General features: G+C 39.1%; 1 protein-coding gene across 1 annotated transcript; it reads right to left on the bottom strand.

Moving 5' to 3' along the window:
* Positions 1–7770: 7770 nt before the first annotated feature.
* On the bottom strand, positions 7771–16345 carry pcolceb (procollagen C-endopeptidase enhancer b). Its single transcript, XM_063464393.1, has 9 exons — positions 16257–16345; positions 14976–15084; positions 13333–13591; positions 13031–13155; positions 10308–10444; positions 9308–10146; positions 9117–9197; positions 8485–8655; positions 7771–8004 (listed from the first exon to the last, which is right to left on the bottom strand). Exons 1-9 carry the CDS (start codon positions 16343–16345, stop codon positions 7874–7876), a joined length of 1941 nt encoding a protein of 646 aa, XP_063320463.1. The 3' UTR covers positions 7771–7873.

The following is a 16345-nucleotide window of genomic DNA, read 5'->3' as shown; positions in this document are numbered from 1 at the left end:
AAATAAACTCAGTAAACTTGCACTTCTGAGTTCTGCGTTTGAGTCTGTTCAGTCAAACCTTGACACAGATGACCATATTGTGATTTAATAATTAATTGTTCAATAAAATATTCAAGAGTAAATTATTTTACAATCCACTGTTTTCCATCTTTTTATAAATAGTAGTTTAGACTACAATTAAGACTATTTACATACACTCCACGTTCTAGTGTGTTAATTTTTCAATATCTGTTTTGGGTTTGGGGTTTTTTATATTTCAAAAAAGATGATTTAAAAAGCTGTCCAGTTTAATAGCTTACTGCATCTTTTTCACTTCCTGTTAATTGTTGCATCGGGGGAAAAATTTTTATTTCACATACTAAATCAATATTTAAAAAAAAAACACAGAACATCAGCCTGGGAACTGAAAACAGGAAGTGCAATGTGGGACAGCAAACAGATTTCATTTCTGCTGAGAAACACACAACAAAAGGAAAACTATAAATAAGGAATAATTATCAGAGGCTTTGTGATAATGTAAGTGAATGTTTCTGTGAGCTCTTCTATCCAACGTGAAGCTTATGGAAACCCATATACCAAAAAACCCAATAACTCTAAAATCTGTGAAATCTCATTCATATAACCATAATGGAAAGGGAACACAAAGAGGCATACACTAAAGTGAAAAACACTGTAAAAGGAAGTTAGACAATATACTCTTGCCCACATAGCCACATTAAATGTCACCAAGTTCTAACAACAGTCCTTGTCATGTTTCCAAAGGAGTCCGGTGAGACACACAAACAGGTAGGCCTGCAAAAAAATCTAACTTTAATTCTTTCATGTAATACATTTAAGTTTCATTTGCTGACTATATTGACACACGTTTTCTTTTGCTACGTAACTGAGAAATATAGACGACTGGTGGAGGAATATCATGTGGCTCTCTTTGTGTCTTCGTATGTTTGATTTCTATCCAGGCATAATGCCAGACAGCAACAGGTCACAACACATCTGCGGGCCTTGGGCAATAATACTAAGTAAGAGAGTAATTTGCAACATTTTTGCACATCTGCTGCTGCTGCATGGTGTCATTTATATATAAAAATATCACTGCCTTCCTTCAGATTGTACCTTGGTGATTTTCGATATCATATTCGTTGCTCAAGGGGTAGTTGGTAAGTGAGAGATGCATCTACTGATGTTTGAATTCATTTTATGTGCTGGAAACAAAGTTTGAAAAATCAAATAATCAGAAGTGTTTAATAAAGACACTCATTTTTATCTTTATTCTTGTGCCCTGTAGGATTAGTGTACAGCAACGACTGTCCGAGGCAGCCCTTCATCCCCGTCTATATGTGTTTTTTCATACTCATACCCATCTTGTTGGCACTGAGCTCGTGCTACAACTGTTGCAACATCGTTTTGTGCTCTGTGGCCATCATCTTCTATGTTTGCTGGTTCATCACAGGTGAGCTTTGAGAGCTGAATTCAGTTTCTTAACAGCAAAAGTCATCTGATTTTAGAAATATTACAGACAGCCTGCACAAGCAAAGCCAAAATTTAATTTAAAAAATTCTCAACCGAGTTAGACGAGTAGCAAAGCAAAACCAAAGAGCAAAAAAGTAGCTTTTGATGCAAAGCTAAAATAAAAACTAGAGCTAATAATACGATTGTTATGTAACCATCCATCAGTGCATGTGAGGAAAATAACATCAAACTTCCTTTGATATTTAGATTTTTGAAGGTGATGTAAGTATTGTCTTTGAAAGAAACCTGTTGCACCATTTTTTTTTTTTTTTAAATTGTTATTTATTTGTTCCTTATCTTCTGTAGACGTGTGATGCATCAGGTCTTGTTTGATCAGAGAAGGATGTAATGTAACGATATACTTGCAGCAGACCGAGACTGCCTTGTTGCATTCTGTTTAAAAGAGTTCCCGCTTTCCAGAAAGCCTAATCTTCAAGAATCTGCCTAGGAACTAGGAACCAGTAAATTCATATCTTAGGTACACTGAGGTAGCAATGCTGTGACCTCATATATGCTGAAGAATGGTTTCAGTTTTAATGATACCTTCAGAAATGAGCACCTCCCTCTGGTTTGTGTGCTCTGAATTTTTATTTCCTAAAACCTGGTTGTCTGTTTTCTGTGAGATGTAATCAGAAGACCATGTGTTTTTTGTGGTTGTTGAAGGTAATTTCAGTACAGTTGAAACTGAACTGATAAAGGCAGTTTCAGCAATAGAATCATGCTGTGGCCATGAAATGTGGAACCTGCAAAGCTGCAAAGCCCATGTGCTCTGTTAGCCCAACACGCACAAATGTGGTATCAACAGAAAGTCCTGAATGTCCCCATGACGGTACAGTAGTACTCATATTGATTGCATGAATGGATATGTGACATAGAGGTCTCAGACTTGTGTCTCTGACAGAGAATAAAAATTAATTGTTGAGTCTTATATTATTGTTCCCCTTTGTTTACTGGAAGTGTAAGACATGCTTATTCAAAAGAAATTTAAAGAGGAGCTATTTCCTTATTTTATTTCATGTAAACATAACAACAGCTGGATGCTCTTATTTAACACGGCTGAGGTTTTAAATCATGTGATCTATGCAAGTACACGAAAACTTCAGCTCTGAACAGATCTGTTGACGGTTCGCTGATTTAAAAGTTAAAATAGATCATTCATAACAGAGAAAAAAACAGGGGTTTTCATCCCTCTCATGTGGCCAGAAATGAATTAGGGGAGCTTTAAACACCAAAGCAAAAAATAATGAGTTAGCACATTTGAAAAGCTGTTAATGTTGTGGAACAAATTGCTTTTCTCGTGGCATAAGAGTTAATGCATTACAGCATTATTTTCTTAGTGAGCAAGCACCTCTGAGTCTTTTTTTTTTTCAACCTTTCTCCAGGTAATGTGATGATCTACTCCATTTACGAACCGAACTACAATAAAAATACAACAAAAGCCGATCCATACTGCAACAAGACGCTCTACCTGTTTGCATTTTGGAGCACCAACCTGACCTACATCCTGTTAGGTGCGCTCTTCCTGTCTTATTGCTGTTGTAAGCAACGAGAGGCTGATGATGATAACGACACTCAGAGGCTGCTGCGGGGATGAAAAGAAAACTACTAAATAAAAAATGAAGCTTTGAACATACATGTTGGAATTTGGCTTTCATACGTGTTTTATATATGTATAGAGCATTTAATATTTTCTAATGGCTAATTTAGCAACACACTTTTTTCTTTTCGGAGAAATGTCACAATGTACAGGTAAAATACAAAGTTTAGTGGAAAATGTTTAATCTTTTTAAATTATTTTCACAGCAGATTTCTGTTATCTAAACATTTGACTGGATTTTTTAAATAATATATATATAATGTTAGGCAGAATCATGAACAAGCATGTCTAAAATAACTCACAAAACAGGATATTTATTTGATTGAGCCGTTTAGTCAGAGACTGCATTGGTCCTATATCAAAATGCTTGTTAACTCCTGAAGGTTCATGATACAATTCATATGTGCAAAAAGTCTTGAGCCACTTCATTTCTTCATATTTTGCTTCCAAGCAACCAGAGTTTTTTTTAAAGTGGTCTTGAGCAGTAGAGTCATGGCCAAATGCTGCTTCAATTTTTATGATGGCAATTTGCATATACTCTAGAATGTTATGAAGAGTGATTAGATGAATTGCAAAGTTCATCTCTGCCATGAAAATGAACTTAATCCCAAAAAACCCACTTCCACTACATTTCATCGCTGGCATAAAAGTAGACCGTTTCAATAATCTTTCTCGCTAGCACAGGAAAGAATGTTGACAAGCACAAGGCTGGAGATCATTATGTCATGCTGATTGAGTTGGAATAGCAGACTGGATGTGTTAAAAGGGAAGGGGATGCTTGAAATCATTCTTCTTATGCGACCATCATTGCGTTGCATAAAAAGAGCTTGACAGGCAAGGATGTTGTTGCTACTAAGATTGCACCTAAATTAACCATTTGTTGGATCATCAAGAACTTCAAGGAAACAGGTTTAATTGTTGTGAAAAAGGCTTCAGGTCACCCAAGAAAGTCCAGCAAGCACCAGGATCGTCAGCTGTGGGATCAGTGCTACCAGTGCAGCGGCGGCTCAGGAGTGGCAGCAGGCAGGTGTGAGTGCATCTGCACACATCTCAACATTATTGAAGCAGTGTGAGATCATTTTGACAGAGAACAGAACAGAAGGCAGAAACATCCAAAGAAGAGCTTTGAATGTCCTTCAAGATGTCTGGAGAACTATTCCTGAAGACTTCTTACAGAAATGACAAGAAAGTTTGTCATATTTGTGCTTAAGGATTAAACGCAGTCACAGCAAATACGGACTTCCAAGCTTGTTAGTAACTGTAGAAACACATTTTTTCTTTATATACTGCATTTCCATCGTATGTTTGTACAGTTAAAAAAAAATCACTCCACCCATTTCCAAAATATAAAGAAATCAGGGGTTTCTCTAAGTTTTTGCACAGTATTGTATTCTAAAGAAATCCCTCTGAAACTGTGTTCATTTAGAAGTTTCCAATCCATGCTGGGGGGTTTTGTCTTGTTTTGTTTCATCATGAGAAAATAATATTGTGGAAAAAAGCCTGCTGCATTTTTTAATCTTTGTCCAATACATTTTTACACTGAAACATGGATCAGCACAACCACGTCAGACTGAGAACTGAAAACAGGAATTTTGCATTTTGAAAAAACTCAAAATTCTCATGCGGCTAAAACAAACACAAAAACATCTCAGACAGAGAAGTCTTTGAGAGTCATTAAAAATGAGAGGAAAACAAAAACAGGCTTTTTGTTTTTGTAAAGTTCAGGTTGTTTCACATGTGCCCAGGGAAAGTTACCAGAGAAGGTGCAGAAGCTGAATAAACTTGTTTAATGTAAATGTTTTCTGTATATATCATGACGGGAAGCTTAAGGAGGCTGTCCATCATAACTGTAGCTTTTTTCACTTCCACTCCTGTATCACCTAAAATGCTTTCAGTTTCTTAGACCTGCGTACTTTATCTCAGAAAATCCCAGCACTTCTTCATCCTCTTTTTGCAAATATGAGAATAAAGAAGCAAGAAGTACAAAATGAGTTGTGAAATTGTTTTTCAAAGATGTTGACAAAAAATATACCCTGAAATACCTCATAATCCAATCTTAATAACAAAATATATTACACAGTAAGACAATTAGTGTGGAAGCCCAATTTAAAAAAAAAAAACCCACTGTGACAATCTCTGAAGATGGGGGAATGTGAAATGGTTGTAATTCTTAAGTAAATCATACAAAGTTTTTGTGAAACCCCTTAAAGCTAAAAATCTGTACTTCAGTCAAATATTGATTGTTTGATTTACAGTCCACTATGGTGCTATACAGAGGCAAAACTACAAAAATGGTGTCCTAAACATCAAGGGCGTAGATTTGGCATGGACGGAAGGGACATGTCCCCACCAATATCCAGTGATTATTGAATCGCTGGATATTGAATTGTAATTTTAAATGGTTTAAAAGCATGTAGAATAGCATATGTAGGCAAGTATATTTGTCCCCTTTTATCAAGAAGCAAAGACAAAAAGGAAAAAGAAAAGAAACAGGGCAGGGTTCGGTGGTTGAATCATCCGTCCCCACCAATGCCAAAACCAAATCTACGCCCTTGCTAAACATTATGGATGGCACTGTATCTCAGGTTTTCCTACTTTGATCACCAGTTTATTAGGTAGACATGTTCAACTTTTCATTAATACAAATATGCAATCGTTCGATCACTTCAGCCACTCGGTGCATTTCAGCATGTTGTCGCGGTCAAGCTGATCTACAGAATTTCAAATCTAGCATCAGAATGGAGAAGAAAGGTAATTTAAGGGACTTTGAATGCTTTTTACTGCTAAATAGGCTGGTGTCACAGTCTGGCACAGGCAGACTGTATGGAGTGACGAAGAGGACCCAAAATGCAGACACGAATGAACGTGGAATAAAACTTGAATGTTAACATAAAGCGAGCCGTTTATTAAGTCTGGTAAAATATTACAAAACAAAACGGAGAGATGAAGCTAAAAGACAACCTAAACTGTGGAAACTAAAGATAAACATTAAAAAAAAAAATCAAAACATGAAACCTGACATGGACACAAAGATACCTGGAACATGGAAACATAGTAGAAAGGATAACAGACGACCTGACAATGAACAAACAGAAACACACAGGCTAAATACACACAAGGGTGATTAGGGGAAGTGGAAACACATGGGGAAACTGCTAACACTAAGCTGACTTAGCGAGACGAAGGAAGCAAAGCCGACTACACTGACATAGGATGCAGACCTTCAAAATAAAACAGGAAACATGAGACGCAGACATGGCAATACGAACTTGACAACATAAGACACGCAGCATGAAACACATAAAGGGTGAGGGAAACTTAAATTTAGGGGTAGAAAAACACAAAGGGAATCTGATAAACAAATGAACTTAGCTAACCTAAAAATCTTAAACATTAACATCAACATAAATAAACCAAAACTTAAAACGCTGGATCAACAGACCCATTAACGTGACAGCTGGTCTGAGTATTTAAAAAAAAATGCTCATCTACTGAAATTTTCACACAGGCATCTCTATGGTCAGATGGACAGAAAATATCCTGTGAGCAGCAGTTTTCTAGGTGAAAATGACTCGTTTATGCCAGGAGAATGCCTTCCTTTGAGCTGATAGGAAGGCAGAAGTAACTCAAATAACCGCTTGTCAACAACCACGCTATGTAGAAGAGCATCTCTGAACACACGACATGTCAAACCTTGAAGCAGTAGAAGCAAAAATTGAGGCTACAAAATTGAATTGTCAAATGGTCTAATGTGTCGCGATTTCTGCTGCAACATTTGGAAGATATGGTCAAAATTTGACATAAACAAGATGAAAGCACTGATTCACCCTGCCTTATATTAACAGTTGATGCTAGTGGTTGTGGTTTAATGATGTGGGTGACATTGGCACAATTTGGGTCACATAGTACTAATAAGCATCATTTAAAAGCCACAGCCTACCTGAGTGTTGTTGCTGATCATGTCCCTTTATGGTCACAGTGGTCCCATGATGACTGTTTTCAGCAGGATGACAAACCATGTTTTGCAAAGTTCATCGGATCATCTCAAACTGGTTTCTTGAACATGACAATGAGTTTGTTGTATTCAAATGGCCTCCACAATCACCAGATCTCATTACTATAAAACAGCTTCAGGATGTGATAGAACAAAATATTTCATTATGAATGAGCAATTGAAAAAGCTGCAGCAACTGTGTGATGTTAATATGGACCAAAATCAGAACAACTGTCCCTCACAATCATGTGTCATGTTGCTGCTGGTGATAAATGTCATGATATTTGTTCTATGCTCTCTAAGATCTTTGTGTTGTACAGCATTTTGTGCTGTTCAACAACTTTTATATTTCTTTTTGTTTCATAGTATGGGCCCAGAACTCCATCTATGAACAAAACGTAGGGATCCGTTCTATGTTCACATACTAGCTGTTTATCCAGTGGCCAGTCAGCATTGTACTTTACTCTGCTGTTGCTGAAACCTTGTTAATCATTTCAGTGTACCATAAAAAGTAATGATAGTTGAGAGTAAAAATTACCCCAAAACTGTGTTTATTATGTATCTTTTAACACAGAAACTTTATAATTTACATAGAAAATACAAAAGTAATATGTTAATATTGTATGTTTAAAATGTAACTCCTTCTCACAACCATATTGTAATATGAAAAAAATTCTGCAGGATATTGCTTATAATACTTTCACTCTTTATGCAATGTTACATTTTCTAAAGAGTCAAGGCCGTCAGTTTGATTGGTGGTTTAGGCCACGATGTCAGCATGATTTGCGAGAAAGGACATCCAGTGCTTTTGAATGAACGGGCTTAAAGAGGAGGGTGAAGCTGGAGGGGCTCAAATGGCCATTGCCCTCTGTGTCCACTTTTCCCATCAACACGTAGTTACGGCCTGGACAAGAGACAATGAAGAAAAAAATACCAGAGCAAGTTGTTATCATCTACATCAGAGCAGCTGGTGATTTTTAAAGGGAAACGTTTAAAGGAGCAACATTGAAAATGAACAATTCCTATTAAATAACATTATACCAATCCAAAACTGTGTTTTACTCCTATTCTTTATGTAGTGGTTATTTATTTACAATAATCCCAATGATATATTTTGCAATATGACACCTCTATATGGTTTTATTATCTACATTATTGCCTTTAATCACTCACTTTTATTGGTTAAATACAAAATCAAATCATCTGCATACAGTTTGACATTGAACTGGATTTTAGCACTGGTAGTACCCTAAACAAAGAAAGCCATCATTAAGAGACTCCAGTTTGTACACAATATTTACAGACGTTTGACAACCTGCCCTAACTGTATTATGTGGCAATATTTCTGTAAGATGGAGAGTAAGAAAACTGCCTCATTTTTTACCTTTGATTAGCCCTGGGCATTTCTTGCAGGTAGAAGTCAGTGTGACTGTTTTGGCGGGTCCTGATTTGGTGACGGTGAGGCTTCCTGTCTTATACGCCTTGATCAGTGACACTTCGATGGTTGCTGAGCCCCTTGGACCAGGATCTATAAATGTAACCTTACCCGTAATCACTAAAATAAAGAAAAAAGAAAGATGTTGTCACTAAGGGAAAAAATTTAAGATTTTTTTAACTTTTGTTAAATTATCATTGAAAGGTGTTTAGACTTCTTTAAACTTTGGTCAAACATTTAAGACTTTCCGAGTGATTATCTGAGGAATCTGCTTATGAGTGAAATATCCATTGCTAAAAAGCCACCCTAAAGTGGTCGCTACTAATTTGAAGATTGGTGGTTTGACCTCTGGGTGCCCCAGTCTTCATCCCAAAGACTTGGAAAGACACTAACCCCAAGTTGCTCTCAGATGCATCCCTCTGAGTGTAACTGTGTCTGAATGTTAGAAAGCACTTAGTTGTAGAGTGGGCTAGAACCACAAAAAAGGCATGTTTCACTGGGGAGAAAATGTGTAGAACCAAGTGACATTTTGTAGATGTAAAGGTGTGAAAGCCCAAACTGCAGCTTGTTTTGTAGCTCACCAAAGTCATGAGGGCAGAAGCTGGTTTGGAGGGTTCCAGTCCGCTTACAGGGTTGTGTACACAGTGGGTTCAGTGGTAAAGCTGTAGGAAAAACATGCGGCAACAAACACTTTCTAATACAAGTAAACACAAATACATACATGGGGGCAAAAAGCAGGTTAAAAATCCAATACTCATTTTATTGTACTTACGTTTCTTGCTCACATCGGGTTTCTTTGTCACTGCTTTGGTTACTCCTGGTGTAGATGATGCTGTGGGTTTCAGTTTAGGTTTGACTGTTGGTTTAACTACTGCCTTAGTGGTTGGCTTCACTGGTTTCGCTTTAGGTTTTATAGTGGGCTTAGGTGTGGGTTTAACCTTGACTCTTGGTTTAAGAGTTGGTTTAATGACCTTAGGTTTAGGTGTAGGTTTAGGTTTGGGCTTTGGTGTAGGCTTAATTTCAGGTTTAGGTTTGGGCTCTGGTGTTGGTTTAATTTCAGGTTTAGGTTTAGGCTTAGGTGTAGGTTTAGGTTTAGATGTGGGTTTGATGTTAGTAGTAGTGGGTCTGTTTAGTGGAGGTTTCTTTACTAGCGGTGGCCTTCCTGGTTGCCTTTTGGGTGGTTTGGGGGTGGGTTTGGGTTTGGGGCTTGGTCTGAGTTTGGGAACTGGTTTGGGAGTGGGTTTGGGTTTGGGGCTTGGTCTGAGTTTGGGAACTGGTTTGGGAGTGGGTTTGGGCTTGGGGCTTGGTCTGAGCTTGGGAACTGGTTTGGGAGTGGGTTTGGGCTTGGGGCTTGGTCTGAGTTTGGGAACTGGTTTGGGAGTGGGTTTGGGCTTGGGGCTTGGTCTGAGTTTGGGAACTGGTTTGGGGGTTGGTTTGGTGGGTGTTTTTGTCGTGGAGATTATCTGAGGTCTGTGGATAAAGTCTCCTCCGGCAGTGGGTGTGCGGGACCCACGAGGCACACTGGAGTAGTAGGCCATGAATCCATCTGATGTCACGCTGAGGTCAGACACGAACTGGAGAAGCAGCTCGTTCCCATTTGTCACTATAGTGCTATGAAAGGAACAGGGAAAGTAGAAAGAAAGGATGAAGCAACAGGCACGTGGAAGAAACAGGACATGACAGTATAAACACGTCAGCAAAGCTCTGCTGTAAAATATGTATACATGTATTTAGCTTAATTCAAAGTAGCTTATATCTGAACAGTATCTCACCCTGGTGGTTTGTCTCCACAGAATTTCCCTATCCTCCTCGAGTCATCCGTTTCTCCCCCATTAAATAAGGCCACATAGTCATAACGACAATACATGTCAGGCTCCAGATCCAGTTTCTCAAACTGTACCTCAATCACCTGGAAAATAGGTGGAAACAGAAAGCTATGAAATTCTTGGCTGGGTATGGCGCTAGCACATGTTTACTTCTGACTAATTTTCATGAACCGTGTACAGTGCAGCCATCAGGAGGTGGTGGCGGAGTTCTGAAATACAGAGGTGCATTTACTCCCTCTCTTGCCCTTGCTTCCTTCCCTCCTTCTTTTAGTTCAATCTCTTGGCACACATGATCATGCCTGCAGGGACTCAAAGAGGTCTTTCATTTTAACCTCGGCACAAGGCCGCTGTCACACTCACACACGTTAACTGCATTAAGTATCCTACAAGGAAAGTACATTTCCTTGTGATGGGCCCCTTTACTGCCATTTATTTCCTCTTTCTCCAACACAAGGCATTTAACATACTCAACTGCACATACAGTCAACTGAAATTTGATTTTGACTAATATTTGGTGCAAGTAAATTATACAAATACAAATTATAATGATACTGCAGCACCCGTGCATATTTTCTAATTGTATATTTCACAAAGATTTAAGCCCAGTTCTTGTTAACAAGGGACAATCATGTGCAATTTTTTTTTTGAGGTTATTGCATTCCTGGTGCATTGTCAGCTTCACTGGCTATGTAGATTAGATCCACAAGAATTTAACTATTTATTCTTTGTTTGGAAATATTGGCTTTATTATTCGTTTTTATAGAGTTAACTAATAAAAGTATTTTAAAGTGTTGAAGATACAGAAAACACCTTTGGATTTTATTATTAAACTGACTGAAGCACCCACTGTGAAACTAGAATATTTATAAATCATTCAATCTAAAGTATTTGACTGGGCACTTTCCTACTTGAGTGGGTAATACATGTTTGGTGTTTGCTAACAATTAGGTGCTTTTAGCTGCCAGGTACAACATTTTAACCCTTGGAAAATAAACCCTATAAGGTGGATTAGTTACTCTCTTTTTTCACGCTAGTTGGAAGGCTATGTATAGCGTATATTCCTTAGCATTTGTTCCTCAGTACAACATCATGCTGTTAAATTTTTCCACCGGGAAAATTTATGCTAGCTAGCCTAGCTAGTGAACCGGTCCTACATATGTGTCCTTATTTCCGCTGGATGTTACTTTCCACTTATGTCACTTTGTTTTCTAATTTATGGTTCTTGTCATTAACTATCTGTAGACGGCCTAATTTGTGGTATTTAATTTGCAAGTTCAGAATAGTCACAAAAATCAACATCATATTTTACAGTCTTTTCAAATGCATATGAATCTGAAGAATGCCACTTTTAGGCATGGCTGTAGAAAATGTCAGAGCTCAGATTAATATGTTAATTAGGGTGACATAACCAAAAGAGATATGTGGGCCATATGGGGAACAGTACATATCTGACTTTTTTTTTTCAACATGTTGATGCTTCATTCTAGATAGATGTACAGCGGGTAAAATAAGTATTGAACACATCAGCAGTTTTCTAAGTAAATATAATTCTAAAGGTGCTATTGACATGAAATTGACCAGATGTTGGTCACAACCTATCAAATCCACACATGCAAAGAAATCAAACCATAGTCCATGAATTAAGTTATGTGTAATAATGACAAAGAGAAAAAGTATTGAACACATGAAGAAAAGGAGGTACAAAAAGTAAAGACACCAGCTGAAATCTATCAGTAATCAGAAAGCAATCCTTCCACTTATTGCAAATTAATATCAGGTGGTTCAGTCCCAATAAAAAGGTGTCTCATTACCAAGGTGTCAACAAGAAACATCTAATGAAGGGTAAAATCAATGAGCTTTCTTAAGACCGTCGCAGCCTTATTATGCAAAACATACCGATGGCATTGGTTACAGAAGAATTTCTAAACTACTGAAGGTTCCAGTGAAGTTTGAAGGTGGGAACATCCTGGTGTAGGGCTGTTTTTCAGCATATGGCGCGGGCACCCTTCATATACGTGATAAAAATCTACCAGGATGCTGAAGATCAAACGAGGGTTTGACATTTCAGCAAGACGATGAGCCCAAACACATCCAAGGAAACTCTCAGCTGGTTTCACAGATTAAAATAAAGCTGGCAGAATGACCCAGCCAGCCACCTGACCTGAATCTAACTGAAAATCTATGGAAAGCTCTGATGCTCAGCGTTCATAGAAGGTGTCTTCAGGATTTGAAGTCTGTTTGTGTGGAAGAATGGGCCAAAATCGTGCTTGAGAAATGCATGTGACTATAGTTTCTCCATTAAGGAGGCGTCTTGAAGGTGTCATCAAAGGCTTTTGCATGAAGCATTAAATACATTTCAGTAAGCGCTTTTGATATTTTTTCTGTGTCATTTCTCATTATTACACATAACTTAATATTTGGATATCTACGGTTTAATTTCTTTGTGTGTGTCAATAGCACCTTTAAAAATATATTTACCTAGAAAACTGGTGATGCGTTCAATTACTGCTATCTAATTTTAAATTGAAGAATAATGGTAAATCAGTTCTGAGTTTAGATAAACTAATATTAAGGCACTGATATGCTATGAATAAATAAAATGATAAATTCAACTTTCTCATCATAAGAACCGCTCTCAATCTGTATGAAGTGTAGTGTGATCAGCTTACATTGCTCGGCTCTACGGAGATGTGCCACGAGCAGCTGATACCTGCTGGGTAATTAGAGTTGGGCCAGTTGGGCGTCTTTACCGAGCCCTGTGATTTGGTCAGTCGTCCTCCACAGAACTGGTTCTCTGTGGAAATATGAAAAAGAAGATGGAGTTAAAAATAAGTGTGTGCTACAATATGTTAAGGTGAGATAAAAGCCAGGTGATACAATAAAAGCATGGGGCTGTCCTGTGTTTGCAGGAAAAAGACAAAACTGTGTCCTGGAGCCCCAGTAAAATGTTTGCAAGATTACTTGCCCACACCTTCCATATGTGGCTTCCCTGCATTGAAAGAAGCCAGAAATCCTCTTCCACCAGTGGCTTCATCCGTCACCATCTCCAGCATCATGGTGTTGGAGGTGGAGATGAGGGCACCGGGCCTGAAGGTCCCGCAGAATCGACCTAACTTCTGCACTAGGCGAGAGTGACCGTTGTAGACGTCCAGGTAGTCATAGCGGCAAATGGGGTCAGCCTCCAAGTCAAAGAGGCGGAAAGACAGCATGACCACATGATCCTCTGGGACCTGGAGGGGACAACAGATTCAGTATGACCCGCACACAGGAACAACCTGGTTTTTTGTTATGTAAGGCAGATTATTTCTTCAACATTGATACTGCTTGTGTTACTCTGAAAACAACAAGAAAATGCTGAAAGTGAAGCAGATCAATAATGAGTAAAAACTACAGATGTGTTTTTGAAGGAAATTGATCCAGAAGAAAATGGATTAATGAAATAAAGTAGATGTTATCCTCAAGGGACCTGCTGATTAAATAAAAATAAATAATATATTTCGTAGTTAAAATGACCAAAAAAAAAAAAAGAATAGCATAGGTGTTCCTTTAATTATCAACACAAAAGGAAACACTGCAGTGTTTTTGTTCTGCTCCACAAAAAGTTCCATTTCACTATTTCCTGTTTCCTCCCCTCACCCCCAGCCAGTCACAGCAGATGGCTGCTCCTCCTTGAGTCTTGTCCTGCGGGAGGTTTCTTCCTGTTTAAAGGGAGTATTTCCTTCCCACTTTTGCCAAATGCTTGCTCATAGGGCAGGGGTGTCGAACTCCGGGCCTCGAGGGCCAGTGTCCTGCAGGTTTTAGATAACACCCTGGGTCAACACACCTGAATCAAATGATTAGTTCATTACCAGGCTTCTGGAGAACTTCAAGACATGCTGAGGAGGTAATTTAGTCATTTAAATCAGCTGTGATGGATCAAGGACACATCTAAAACCTGCAGGACACCGGCCCTCGAGGCCTGGAGTTCGACACCTCTGTCATAGGGGGTCGTCTGATCGTTGGGGTTTTCTCCGTGCTACTGTCTTTACTTTACTACATAAAGCTCCTTGAGCCTTGGAGTCATTTAAATAAAACTGAATTGAATTGCAGTAAATGGGATGGAGTAGTTGAAACGTGTTTATTTACATGTGGATGAACCATAATTGTCAGGACTCACAGAGGAACTGTAAATTAATGTTTTGGTTCTTGTTTCTGTGCTGTTGAAGCACTTTCTAACAGTGTGGCTCCCCCTGTAGCTATGAGTCGATGGTACAGTCCAGTTTGGGCCCATCTGGTTTATAGTAGGATGATGAAGGCAGCTTAATATGAGCCTGTTGTTGGTGGTTTGATCATTATTGGGGTGGCTGTGGCTCAGGAGGCAGCACAGATTGTATACTGATCAGAGAGCACTCAGATTTTGAATGCTCCAGCACTGTAGTCAACCTGACCTTGGTTTCATCAAATGTTTTTCTAAATCACATTTTCTTTAGTTTTCTAGTGCCACACAGCAATCACATCCTTTTGGCACTACAATGATTTGGCTTCAGTCCAAAGCATTTAGTCATCTGCATAGGCGCTACCACTGTTTCACTATCCCCGTGTCCCAAACTGAAACAGCTACTTTCAGTGACTCACAGTGATGTACCAGATGCATTTGCTGTTGGGTTTGTACAAGCTGGGAAAACCTTCACTGGCCACGATGCCGGAGTCTGTGACCAGGTGGCCTCCACAGTGGAAGACTGGCCTGAAAGAGAAAGAGAAAAAGAAATCCTGCCCTTCACTTCATGCGCCGTGTGCTTCAGGAAATGCTGCTTGCTTATGCAGCTATACTGAAGAGCATTGAGGCAAAAACCTGCGCACACACACACACAGATTTAGATGTGAAAAACACAGTCTTTCTCTGTTCTCCGAGGCTGGGGAAGTTCCCAGTAAACTCTCATGGTATGTTTTTTTTTTTCATAGAAGTTGGCCAAACCAAGCCAGGACTGTTAATACACAGTATATGTGTTATCGCCACACTCTGACTGCACCGCAAGAAAACTGTACGCATTCGCTTTGCAAACACTGCCGCACAGCAGCCCAATCACACACGGTTTGGTGGCACGCACACCCACTCTTTCGCACTCGGATAAACACACATCAAAGCAGCGCCAGCTTCAACTTTTAATTTTGCCGTGCCGGTCGGGCCCAGACTCGTTAATTTTGATGTTGGCTGATCTGGCATCTGGTTTTCCTCCAGAAACTCTGCAGCTGGAATTCAGGTTTAAATTTTACTCCGTAGCAGCCAGTGAGGCAAAATTTACAATCCCTTACATTACAGAGCTGTTTTCCAGCTTGTTTTCCTGTCTCTCAAGTTCTCCAGGCATGCATGGTGTGTCTATTGTGGTACTCTAAGGCCACACTTGGCCAAAATATTCCAGTTTTGGAGTCCCCTCCCTTCTGACCCTCTGGAGCTTAGCAGGCCACAGGCATTTGTTTGTCTCTCATGTTCAATTTACACCTTGTTTGTGTGGAACTTTGCACAAACAAAGAATTTCAGGAAGATTTACTTCTCAGCTACCAACAAGAAAAACAAACTATATGACACGAGAGCACTGCTGCTGGTACATCTACCCAGATTTAATCACAATAAATTACAGCACGCTGTCATTATGTGTCCGCCTGCCTGTCTGTGTGTTTATGGGATGCCGACCACATCTTTCTAACGCTACACCCTTCTATTTCTACCGAGCTTTCGGTAATCACAATACTGCGACCAGGAGAGGAAACAGTCTCACACATGCACAGTAGTTAATCCAGACTGATGTGGGCTTGAAAATTGCTTGCCACATGTGCACATACTGAAAAGAAAATTGATTCACAAAGGGGACATTGACAGCTCATACATACAGAATAACTTTGCTGCGCACACCTTACCTTGTGTTAGTGTCATTAGTCTGAGCATCAGTCCATCCCAAGGACAAAATGACAAGAAGGCACATGGGGGTCCACACCCTGTCCTCCAT

Source organism: Pelmatolapia mariae, linkage group LG3_W, assembly GCF_036321145.2.
Source record: "Pelmatolapia mariae isolate MD_Pm_ZW linkage group LG3_W, Pm_UMD_F_2, whole genome shotgun sequence".
Taxonomy (NCBI): Eukaryota; Metazoa; Chordata; class Actinopteri; order Cichliformes; family Cichlidae; genus Pelmatolapia; species Pelmatolapia mariae.
Note: the sequence above shows the minus strand (reverse complement) of the source record. Positions and strands in the feature narration are given on the sequence as shown.